At 41.8% G+C, this 12,784-nt stretch overlaps 1 protein-coding gene across 1 annotated transcript; it reads left to right on the top strand.

Moving 5' to 3' along the window:
* Positions 1-9,774: 9,774 nt before the first annotated feature.
* On the top strand, positions 9,775-12,521 carry LOC115683682 (thaumatin-like protein 1). Its single transcript, XM_030608252.2, has 4 exons — positions 9,775-10,326; positions 10,436-10,816; positions 11,420-11,708; positions 12,064-12,521. The coding sequence occupies exons 1-4, from the start codon at positions 10,254-10,256 to the stop codon at positions 12,326-12,328; spliced, it is 1,008 nt and encodes a 335-aa protein (XP_030464112.1). The 5' UTR covers positions 9,775-10,253; the 3' UTR covers positions 12,329-12,521.
* Positions 12,522-12,784: the final 263 nt, after the last annotated feature.

Here is a 12,784-nt window from a genome sequence, read left to right as displayed (position 1 = left end):
ATTGTTAAAATGTTTAAGACTAAATTGGTTAAGTTTGAAATCTTGGCTGTTCTAAAACTAAAGACAAGCTCCACGCACGGTTGCACGAATGTTTCTTGCCATCATCCCTCCATCTGGGCACACTAGGGTTTCCTGCGACGTGAAATGTTATTCAGAGTTAAAAGCCAAAGAGGAGATCATCCAAGAAAGCGCAGGGCAACGCCCACTTTGCTCCGGAGATTGCGTGCAGGCTTCCAAAACAAGAAGATGAGAGGACCTTTTGGGAGGCTTTCCTGTTCGGTCTGGGACAAAAATCGGTCAAGAAAGCACTCACCGCTCATCAAGATAAAATCCCGCATCAGCAAAGCAATTTCCTTTCCCACTTTCTGTATCTTTCTATCCAGAAAAGAAAGCATCGTGACAAAGATAGCTCTTTAAATGTCTTTCTCTTAGCTTGCCGATTCTGCAGCATTAAAATTTTTTCCTATCTTTAGCAACAGATGAAGTCACAAAAAGCCCTAGAAGGTCAGCAATCGTCGCAGCATCCATCATTTCTTGCTACATAAAGCAAAAGTTAGTCAGCAAACACCTCAGCTTCCACAGTTAAGTTGATCTCTTACACCGCAGAGTTCAACTTGTATGTAACATGGGTTATTATAATTGCTATGAATGCATGGATAAGCATTTTAATTGAATTCTTTCCTCCCTTTTGATCCTTCCTTTTGCCGGTGCAAGTATGCACTTCCTTTAATAATGTTGGTCCTAGAAAAGAGCAGATAAGTTTAACGGTGATTGTTGACAACTTGTTTTTCGGTTGATCGTTTCGTTGCGAACTGTTGACAACTTGCTTTCTCGTTAAAAGATTTGCGTGGCGATGTACAAGCAAAATTCGTGCAGATATGTCGATAATCGAATCACAAATTAATTAACCGAGAGTTCTTTCTAATCGAACAACTCGATAGAGCTCAAAAGGGCATTCTATCTGGGCGAAGGATGGTTTTGCTGAACTGTTTATATAATATCTAACTACCCCTCATCTTCTAATTTCAAAGATTTATATGGTTTATCAATGTCGCGAAACAAGGTGTTGATTTCAAGCGCAAAGTTCTTCCCTTTTTTTTTTTTTCTTTTCTGCTTTTGATTTATTTCTTTTCTTTTGCGTAGGATTGATTAGGCACAAAGTTTCCGAAGAGACTCTACGTCGACTTGGGGAAAAGCTCATGTTACAACTTACACCTTGACTTTCACAAACTTGTGATTTAAGACTTGACTTCTTTTTCTTCTCTTAGTGAAAAATACTCGTGGGGTTATCGTATGTTCTTTTTACAAGCAGTCTCGTGACGTTTAAAGCTTTTTCTTTTGCGGCTGGATGGAATTACACGATCATCATCAATCATCAACAAGATATCACAATCGAAAGAGACCAAATTTCTCAAGTTGCCTTGCGGTTGGGAGATTCTCTTTGGTCCAACGATGTCATACTTTCATTTTCATGGCCAAAAGGCTTGGCGCTCTACAAGGCTATACAGACGCAGCTCTACGACAATTTCATGAGATAATGTCATCACGTTCACACCAACTTTCGGCCCTAAGACTGTCCGAAAGGGACAGAGGTAACGTTAGCAAGATATTTAATGAGGTTAGGGTTCGCAAAGTAGTGATAAGGGAATGATTTTGATTGATGATTCTTTCCTTCACCCATCACTGAAATCACGGGACTTCTCTCTAGCTGCTAGGAGTAATCGAATTAACTAAGTATAGTTGATGAGCAAATCGCACATACAAAAGGATCATTATCGTGTACCCCCGTAAAAACCCTACTTCCATGTTCTTGAACGCAAGTGAGTTAGGGGGCGTTTGGCAAGTTGCCAAATAGTAAAAATTTCTGTTTTTTTGTTTCCAAAATTAGTTCGGGAACAGAAATCCGTTTGTTAAATTTTTTGTGCCCGGGCACAAATTTGCAAAAAATTATTCCTAGAATCAGTTTTAGAACAAAATCAAAAGGCAAAAAAAAGTAGCTTCTTGATTATGGAACAATTTTTCAATTTCTGATTCTTGGTTTTCTTCTTCCTTTTTTATTTGTTCTTCGTCTTCTTCCAGGTCTGCCACAGGACCGCCGCCGGCCGGCCACAGACGATCGGCCAGAGCCGGCGAGTGTGGCCTTCACCGCCCCTGGCGACGGCGGCGAGGTTAGGTCGAGCCTCGCCCGGCCATGGTGAGGCCGACCTCGCCGTTGCCACCCTTGGCGATGGCGAGGTCGGCAGCGAGGGCGGCTTGCTGGCCATGGCCAAGGAAAGGAAGGAAATAAAGGAAAAAAAAATAAAAATAAAGGAAAAAAAAAGAGAGAAAGAAATATTAAAAAATTCAAAATATTATTAAAATATTATTAATAAAAAGAAATTTTGTGTAATTACCAAACGCATTTATGTTCTTTTTCTATTCTAAGAATAGAAATTTTGGGCAGTTATCAAACGCTTTCAAATGCTTAGAAATTGTTTCCGGGCACAAAATAAAAAAGAAATCATTTTTGAGCAGAATTAGTTCCCGGGCACAGAATCGTTGCCATGCACACCCTTAGCGTTTGACGAGAGAAAGATTCATGTCATGAAATTCCATGTTCCTCTTATTTAACTACATCCATTATGTCGTTTTATGTTCTTTTTCCTGTCGAGCAATGCTATTGTGAGGAGAGGGATGGCGCGAAAAGATATGAATTCAAGGCTTATCAACTCCGATATGATTAGTTGAGAGTCAGCTATCATGCAGCAGCTAAAACCTAATTTTCGTACAAAAGTCGCGAGTATCCCATATGATGAACAACTTAGCTCGAAATAGAGCGACAATCCCTGATAAATGAGGGCCAAAGTACGATCCGCCTTTCCGATGAATGAGAAAGAACGTGCAACATTCATGTCCCAGGATAAATCTACCGGAATGCGAAAGGAGAACTGAAGATCAGCAATGAAAAAGAAGTAGATAAAAGGCAACTTTGAGACAGAGAGACAGAACCATATCTTGATAAGGCAGCGATAAAAGCCACCCCTACACACATTAACCTTTGCCATCTCCAATGGTCGCTTCCACACCTTATCATCAACCTGCTCCCTTCCTTCGACCTTTGTTTTGCCCATAATCTTTTCATTTTTCACTTTCTCTTTGCTAAAGAGAAAGAGCGACTCCCTCGTTACCTCCTCGTTCTTGCCCCGTTAAATCTGCTATTTGCTCTCGCCACAGCCTTCCTCTGGCCTTTTCCACATCGCCCTTTTCCAAGAAAAAGGGTGTTTCCATGGTGTCTAATCCGCCGTAGTGGGGTGACGCAATTCTTCATTTCAAAATACAACGGGATGAAGGGAAGAGGAATTACAAAAAGTATGTGAAAGAACATGTAAAAAAGAGAGAGAGGAAAGGAATCCTATTGCAAAAAGAGTGGGAAAGGAGAAAAGGAAAGGGGAAAAATCTTATCCACGGGGTTCTGTGAATGGCGTGTAGCGCATCAATTTGAGGCCCCTCCATTGATGTTGACATGAGTATAGGTTTATTAAAGAAGGCTCCAAATAAAGTGATGGGTAGTGTTCTTATTGATAAGCAGTGACCAAACTCACATGCTTATGCAAAATGTGAATGAATATAGATCGGTCCCCGACTACCGGAGTAGCTTTAGGTTTAGAAAAGAAAAGTTCTCTTCGCGACCGTCTAACGCCGGAAAAATTACCAAAAAAATTCTAAATCGGAATAAGTGTAAAAAAAAGTCATAAACCTATTGCGTTGGTGCCAGTTCAATCATAAATTTTTCAATTGTGTCATTTTAGTTCTAAATTTTTTATATTTGTATCAACTGAGTCTAGTCAATTTTGACCGAAAATTCCTGACGTGAAAATCCTACATGGCACGGCCTTTTTGGTTTTTTCTTTTCTTTTGTCCTTTACTTTTTTTTTCCTTTGGACTAAGGGCCGGCGATCTCGCCAACACTGAGTGAGGGTGTGTGGCCCTCACCGGCCACTAGGCGAGGGCCGCAACACCCTCGCCCTGTGCCGGCAAGGGTCGGCCGACGACCTTAGTCCAAAGGAAAAAAAGTATATATATATTCAAAAAATTATTTGAAAATGTCCACATCAGCGCCAGTCGTGCCACGTAGGACGAATAGCATCCACATCAGCGATTTTCAACCAAAATTGGCCGAATGGACTCATTTGGCACAAATGCAAAAGATTTAGGACTAAATTAGCATAAGTGAAAGGTTTAGGACTGAATTAGCACAAATGCAATATGTTTATGACTTTTTTGACACTTTTCACTTCATAAACCTATGCACTTTTGTCAATTCAATCATAAACATTTTAATTGTGCCAATTGATAACCAAATCTTTTCACATTTTACCAATTGAGTTCATTCAGCCAATTTTGGCTGAAATCGCTGACTCGGATGCTGGTTGTCTTACATGACACACAGACGCTGATGTTGATAATTTTTAATATTATTTTTCGAATTATTTACTAATCTTTTTCTTTTCTTCTGTTTTCCTTTTTTCTTTTTTTTTTTAATGTGGCCAACGAGGGTCACTAGGCCCTCACCGGCCGTGGCCCGAGCCCCGAGCAAGGCCGCCTTCAACATCTAGAGAGAGTGGGAGAAGAAGAAGGCGAACCTCTGCAAGGGAGTGGAGATGTCGTCTTCTCTTATGAAGCCGGTCCTCTCCTACAACCGCATCGTTCATGGCGAACAAGCGAGATCAATGTTCGCCAGGCCAGAAGATGAACAAAGAAAGATTTGAGATTGTCCGTCTCCATGTTTCTTGCTTTCCCCTAACGAACGAACCCGCCCCTCTTTGCTCTGTCGTCGCTGGACGAAAAATCAAAGACTCTCTCAACCATCTTTCTTTAGGGGTCTCTCTCTATAGACAATTTTTCTTTCTTTAGGGGCCAAGACTCTTTGCTCTGTCGTCGCGAACTTTGATCACGCTCGTTCGCCATGAATGAAGCAGTTGCAGAATCGAAACGCCAGAAGAGGTTAGGCTCCATAAGAGAAGACGGCATCTCTGCTCCCTTAATGAGGTTCGCTTTCTTCTTCTCCCACTCTCTTTGGACCTCGAAGGCCATGGAGAGGTCGTCACGGCCCTCGCCTGATGGCTGACGAGGGTCACAAAAATTATCTACGTCAGTGCTAGCCACATCAAAGATTTTCGCTAAAATTGGCCGGATGAGCTCAATTGGTAAAACGTGAAAAGGTTTAGGATTTGATTGGCATAATTAAAAAATTTAGGATTGAATTGACAAAAATGCAATAAATTTAAATTTTTTTTAATAACTTATAATAAGTGGACCCTTCATTCAAAATCGATAACGTACTCCATTTCTAAGAGACACGAAAGGAACTTCGTGTTGAAGGCTTTGCTGTAATTGGATGTCTTTAGGACATTTAACCTTTCATAACTTATCGTACTTTTTGAGTACTATTTTTTTTTTGGTCTGATTTTTGAGTACTATTTAGGATTGCTTTTTTCAAATTTATAATCTATATGTTTCATATTTTGTAATCCGTTGTTTAAAATAATTTACCAGTATGTTTCAGGGTACACATGAAAAATATGTTCGGATGCAGTTCTAGTGTTTCTTTTGCCTATAAGCATGACCGATCCGTTTCAAAACATCCGATCATAAATCTCTCGATTTTTCGTGTCGAGTTTATATTTCTCCAACATTAATCGATTTCACGGAATTGTCCATTCTATCACCGGTATGTTATAGGATACACATGAAAAAACAATTTCCGATGCAATTCTAACGTCCCTTTTGCCTCTAACCACGGCCGATCCATTTCGAAGCATCCGATCACAGATCTCTTGATTTTTTTCGTGTCGAGTTTACGTTTCTCCGACTTTAATCGATTTTACAGAAATTTGTTCATTCTGTTTGCAGTCCCTGGACAAGTCGATTGACTTCTTTAGTGCATAGGACAGCCTCTCTAACTATATAAAGGCCTTTCGCAAAATAAGACAAACCCTAGATGTCCCCCCCACTTAGTAGAAAGCTGAACGGAGAGGGTCGAGCATGGACCGATGGAAGTGCGGGTGGGAGGAAGGAGAAGGACCCAGTAGGACTTTGCATTGGAACCGTGGTGTACGTACAGAATAAAGATGTAGCAAAAGATCGATGGGGTGATCGTAAATTGCTGTGCGAGACGTCATGCATGGGGAATCTATTCACATGCACAGCAGCCGCCTCCTCCTCCTCCCCTTTCAATGTCTTCAAGGTCAAAAAGGAGTTCGTCATGGCGATGATCCTCTCCCAAAATTTCCAACTTTGTAGGTAAAGTTCCCACTCGAGTATCGAATGGGACACCCGGCAGACTCATCAAAGGCCGGAAAGCTTGAAGAGAAAGCTAATGTATGAAGTGACTAGGTGGTGGTGATTTTCTTTCTGCTCGATTCTGTCCGTGAACTTACTTTGTATTTCTCCTGGCCACATTACTTCTTACGTACGGTGCAATTTTCTAGTCCCAATCTGGATTCCGAAAACGACGGATAGGTCCCGGTCACACGGTATTCCTTCGTAATTGGATTGCCATTCGATGCGGTTCTTCCCTGATCATAAACGTAAACATCAAAAGCCTCGCCGTCGTTGCAGGATGGATAGAGACGCCGTTATTGTTGCAAAGAGCCCGAGAGTCGGGACCCGTTCCTCCTAGAGATGGAGGATTGTCCTCGCAGGATGATGGACCCGCGGGATGCCCATCCAGCTCTCACAGTGAGATGTGGGGGCGGGGATGAGGACGGGGTTCCGACTTCCCACCCCCCGCGCGGGGCACATATGGGGGACTTCCTCGACTTCGTCCTGCCCCATACCCTCCCGGCCCTCCAAACTAAGCTTTTACGCCATACCTAAGTAGATTCTATGATACGATTACATTAGCATGATTTCACAATTTCTTCTTTTATCGCGTACAATTTCGAGTTAGATACAGTAATTTTCTTTTCTAAGAAAAGAATTTCCCGGGTCAAAAGCCCGCCGCCTTGACGGGCGAGCGTCGGTGCGAATCCGGCGCTGACCAACCGTCGGAATTCGGCGCTTTCCTATGCATGCATCGGGGTTGTAATATTATGGCGATCACGAGAAGGTGCTGGGGGGCAACGAGGACACGTGGCGCCTCGTAGCGAATCTTTTACCGAATAAGTATGCCCCCACGGGGGACCCACTCGATGCCCCTCGTTATTGCCTTCTCTGAATTTCAACGTTTTTGTCGAACTCAATCGAGTCGTTCGAGGACATTATAGAAAGATGACGACTCTGGCGGATCCGCGTGACGTCACCGGATCTTATGGGGAAAAGTTTTGACATTGCAGAATACCACCAATTCCATGGTAGGTTTTAACCACAAGAGATTTGTGGCCCCCTTTCGGACCACAAGATGTGATCCCGAGAGGCGCAAGTTGATGGAGTGAGGAGAGTGCCGCAAAAAAATGGTAGGTTTTATCTCGGCTTTGCCGACCTTAGAATCACCGTAGTATTCTTTTTTCTTAGGAAAAAAAAAGATACAAGGAAAAATGAAGATGCAATACGTACGGATATCGACATGTTAAAATAGTAAACGCATTCATAGAGTCCGCCTCACATGATAGGGACAAGCCGTGAAGCGAAAGCTCTATTTCTTTGGTGAGGTTCACTCTTAACCAAACACCAAGGATTCAAGGAAAGGCCCTAATTAAGAGTTTATCATTTGTTCACCCAAAAACAAAAGTAACTAATTAATTAATGAAAAACACCAATCAGATTTGCATCGGAATTTGGGTAAACGACATACATGGCCGTCGAATTTAGCCCGATGTGCAAAGTTGTCCCTAAATTTATGATTTATTCGGTGTAATCCCCGAATTTTTGGTAAATATTCAATCTGATCGCTACATTATTTAGAAAGATATCCAATGTCATCCTTCATTAATTTTTTTTTGGTCGATTCCTTCATTAATTCAAGTTAACGATTATCATATTACAATTTAACTTGAATATCCTATGTCGATAATATGCATGTTACCTTACTTTTTATCCACCATTTAAATGTACTAGATTAGAAGCCAAATCAGCAAATTCGATTAACTTGAATAAATAGAATGGCTACTTTGAACATTTTCATATAGTTTAGGGTCTAAATTGGACGTATATCAAAATTTCATGGACCACACTAAACAAATTAAAAGCTAAAAATTAATATTGCAAATTGAACTAAAGTTTAAGGGCCACATTGAACACGTAAAAAAATTTAGAGATCACATTAGACACTTGATCAAAGTTCAGGGATTTCGATGAAAAAAAGAAAAGCTCAAGGACCATTTATGTCATTCTCCCTAGAATTTTATTAAAAATTCCCTTGCTAGCACGTGATAGGTGGCTAATTACAAAAAAAAGAGAATATTTAATCTTTTTTATCATATCATGTATAATCAGTACTTAAAAAAATCGTATCCACCTTGATTTGAGGTCGTGCAACTCCACGCGGCTAACACGCCAGGGAGAGCTCGATGCGGCAAAAGGAATTCGAGTCTGGGATCTCAAGCTCTAGACGTCGGATTCGACTCGTCGATGTTGTCCTAGCCAAGTCGAGTTCGAGTTGTGGATTTCCATCAACCGGAGCAGCCTCACTAATTTTTGTCTTGTAATCTAATGAACATAGATTGAACCCTAAAGTGACAACACCAATCTTGCTTTATGAAATTGGAAATATTGCTTCTTCTTCACATAAATAATTGTTAAGCAAGAACCAAATAATGCATTTGCTAGTGCTAAGTGTAATGTATGATTGAGACTTGACAGTTAATCATGGTGATAAGCAAAGATTCCTTGGGTTGGTATTTTTCACTTACGGACAAGATATTTTACCTAACGGGATTACGAAGATTTCTTGCGCTTTATGCCGTTGTCAAAAAGTGAAAAAAGAGTTAACCAATCATCACATTCCACGTCACCAATTTGTTCCTCTGTTTTTTTTTTTAGTTTTCCTTTTTTCTTTGTTTAATACCATGAAAAACTTTAAACTGGTACATCTAATTTTTTTACTATCAAAAACCCTAAACTGGTAGATTTATGACAAATTTACTCGAGACAGTTTACGGGTATATCAGTTAGGGGTTTTACCCTTTCGTTTGTTACAAGTTTATCAATCTGTAATTTTTCGTGGTATTAATCCAATTTAACGGAAGGTAAATTTGATACACTTTAGAGTTTTTTGTGGTCAAAAAATTAGTTTAGATAAATTTGTCATATGTGTACCTATTTGAGATTTTTTATGGATAAAATATTAGTTTGAGATAAATTTCTCACAAATATATCGGTTTTGGGTTTTTCGTGGTATTAACCATTTTTTCTTTGTTGCAAATTCTCTTAAGTTTCTTGGTCGTTTTTTCTTCATCACAATTAACAGTATCGCCAAATAAGTTCAGAAAGAATCTTGTTGAACAGGGGAGATGCCCTTGTCGTGATGATCATCGACCCGCTATTGTCCAGACTCATTTTGTCGTTGCCGAACGAAATTACACGTTGGCCCAGGAATCCGAGAAACGCGAATTTTCGGTACGAAAGTACAATTAGCTGTATTTTGATACACTAATCAATCATCCAAAATGTGAGATCTACAGATATGTATGTCTGTGGATACTAACGGTTTAGCAGTAACAGTCAGGCACTGTAGTTTTGGCTACATTTCCCCATCTCAATCTCATGCATTTTGCTGGTTTTTTTTTTCTTTTAATACGAATGGATATTGCATATTGCATAAAATGGGGAAGCGAAAGCAAGGGCAGAGGATTGAGATACTCCACTACCCACCGTGCTCTGCCTCCTTCCATCCGCCTCTCTTCTCAGGAACAGAGCCTCCAGAAAAGAGCCAAAAAAAATCGAGTGCAGTTCGCCGGAGATTGGTTCTGCAATTCCCCGGGAGGCGGTGGAGGGTCAGCGTTTCGAGGGTGCAGATCTCAGACCCTTCCTCCTCTTCATTTCATTCCCCTCTCTGTCTCTCTGTCTCTCTGTCTCTCTGTCTCTGTGCCACCTACCGCTACAGAAAGCCCTGCCTCGTCCTCTGTTCTTCTTTGCTTTTCTCCAAAGAATCCGTCTCGCCCCCCCTTCATCGACACACATTGTGTTTTTCACTTCATTCGTTGCTCTGGTTACTCAAAAGGGTCCACTTCGGCTTCTCCGGTGGAACAAAATCTTTACTCATTTTTGCTTCAATCCGCTAATTGGGTAGTCAGATTTCCGTTGCTGTAGGAATAAGGGGAGGAAGTTCCGACATGGGTGTGCTTAGCATCTTCACCAATTCTCTCACTGTGCTCTCGTGCCTTGTTTTACTCTCCGTTTGCAGAGGTGTGTAACATGGATTTTACTCCCTTGTGGCTTGTTGAGCTGTCATGTGAGCTGCGTTCCGTACATTGTCCCTGATAAATTTTCTTGTGGACTCTCTGCTTTGGGACAGGTGCTTCCGGGGCAACTTTCACATTTGTGAACAAGTGCGACTTCTCAATCTGGCCAGGGATCCTATCTAGTGCGGGCAGTCCCAAGCTGGCCAGCACCGGATTCGAGTTGTCTAAAGGCGGGTCGAGGTCCTTCCAGGCACCGACAGGGTGGTCCGGCCGCTTCTGGGGGCGTAGCGGCTGCGATTTCGACGGCTCGGGCCGTGGCTCGTGTGCCACCGGCGACTGCGGCTCCGGTGAGGTCGAATGTAACGGAGCCGGCGCGACACCGCCGGCTACTTTGGCAGAGTTCACGCTCGGCTCTGGCTCTCTGGACTTCTATGATGTGAGCCTGGTCGACGGGTACAACTTGCCCATGATTGTTCAGGGCACTGGCAAATCAGGTACAAGTAGTGTACTTTCTTGATTTCGAGGTTTGACTCGTACGTTTTTCTTGATTTTCAGGTGAATTACAACTCTCTTTTTTATTTATTCGTGTTTGATGAAGTGCTTTGAAAATAGATCAGCTGAATCCGTGAAGAACTCTCGCTCTTAAAAGTGTACGATTTTTTTGGTAAAGATTGGATTTTTTTTCCTTTGTGATTGAGACGGTTAGCTGAGAAAAGAACGTTAGACCTAACAGATCTTTAGGAGATAATGTTAGGTTCTTGTTAACTCAACTTGAGGGTGAAAAGGTCAGATCAGTATGGCGGGATGAAGTATTTGAGAAAACATCAGAGTTTTCGCCTTGAAGCAAGGAGTTCCATTTTTGTTCGTAGCTCTGAATTTTTCCGTCTTCAATCAGTTCGCCAACACCGTGTCACGAGCCTGTTGAAATCTACGTCAAGATGCAAGGGTTACACTACTTAATTGAAATCGACGAACAAATTGAACTCGAGATGTTTAGAGCACTTCCAAATCAACCTACTTTTCGACCAACCTACATGCGAATCGCAGTTTCCTTCTCGAGTTTGTACTCATTGGTGATTCTTGTGTGTGAACTTTAGGTGCTTGCGCCACCACCGGATGCCAGACAGACCTGAACCTACAGTGCCCGAAGGAGCTGAAGGCGGAGGATGGCACGGCGTGCAGGAGCGCCTGCGAGGCGTTCGGGAGCCCGGAGTACTGCTGCAGCGGCCCATACAGCTCGCCTGCCACCTGCAAACCCTCAATGTACTCCCAGATATTCAAGACAGCATGCCCCAAATCATATAGCTACGCTTATGATGATGCCACCAGTACTTTCACTTGCAGTGATGCTGATTATACCATTACATTTTGTCCCATCTCTCCACGGTAAGTCTGTTTTGTTCTTCTATCACTTTGATTGAATTTTTTTTTTTTGTCACGAGGTTGTAATTATCTGATTGAAGAAAGTTTTCGGTTTTTGACTCATTTAGTTCAGAGAATGGTCATGTATATAATAACTAGTTGTTTTTCTCCTCAAAAGTTAGAAAATCACAATTTCTTTTCATACTTTCGGAATCTGCATAAAATGGGAGGAAATTGACATCACAACCTTTTCAAGATTGAAGGAACCTTCGTTTGTCTAATTTTTCCCCGTAACTTCCATGTGATGCCCTGTTAGTGCATGCTGCAAAACTAGACTTCTAATTGACATCATTTGATTTGGAATTTTATTCCTGTGCAGCCAAAAATCTGCCACAGACTCTTCTCCTCCGAAGACAACCGAAACAGCGGAGAACCCGGATTCGGAGTCAGGATCCGGGTCTGAGTCTGAGTCTGGGTCTGCGTCAGTGTCAGATCCTGCCCCGGTTCAGGAGACTGCATTTGCCACTTCATGGCTGGCCAATTTGGCAATTGGTGACTCTACTAGAACCCAACCTCCCACAGCAGTTCAATTAGCAATTTCTCTAGCAGTCTCACTCACCCTCCTCACCATCTCACACTTGTAGTCCCTCTCTCTTTCTTTCACTTTCCTCCCGCTTTCCTGCAGAACAAGAGAATAAGAAAAGATACCCAAAACACAGAGACTTCGGTATGATGGGTATTTGCTTAGAGTGGAAACAAAGTTGGCAGGATCCAGATTGTAAACCTCACTTCCCATTTGGCTTAATTAATGATAATCACACAGAGGTATTAGATAAAGCATTCATTTTGGAAAGAGAAAGAAAGATGTCTCTTTTTGTTTTCTGTCTGTCCTTTTGATTTGTTTCGACTCGTCCATGGGACTGACTGAAGAACCACCATGCTCGCTAGCTCGGGAGTAAAGGCAAAGGAATCAAGTTGCAAAGCAAACATTTTGGACCCAGAAAAAGGAAAAGAAGGAAAGAAAGGAAACAAATGTCTGAAATTTTGATGCTCTTTCTTTGCCTTTTCTCTTTTATTGGTGGGAGGGAATGTGAGGATGA

Source organism: Syzygium oleosum, unplaced genomic scaffold (assembly GCF_021117445.2).
Source record: "Syzygium oleosum isolate NSW1041296 unplaced genomic scaffold, Sole_v2.1 Sole_v2.20, whole genome shotgun sequence".
NCBI lineage: Eukaryota > Viridiplantae > Streptophyta > Magnoliopsida > Myrtales > Myrtaceae > Syzygium > Syzygium oleosum.
This window is presented reverse-complemented; position numbering and strand designations above follow the sequence as displayed.

What these genes read in the sequence shown, in the direction of transcription:
- LOC115683682 (XM_030608252.2), top strand. Translation starts at nt 10,254, where the DNA reads ATGGGTGTGCTTAGCATCTTCACCAATTCTCTCACTGTGCTCTCGTGC. An exon ending in TTTACTCTCCGTTTGCAGAG is followed by an intron (nt 10,327 to 10,435) that starts GTGTGTAACATG and finishes GCTTTGGGACAG; the next exon opens with GTGCTTCCGGGGCAACTTTC. An exon ending in TCAGGGCACTGGCAAATCAG is followed by an intron (nt 10,817 to 11,419) that starts GTACAAGTAGTG and finishes TGTGAACTTTAG; the next exon opens with GTGCTTGCGCCACCACCGGA.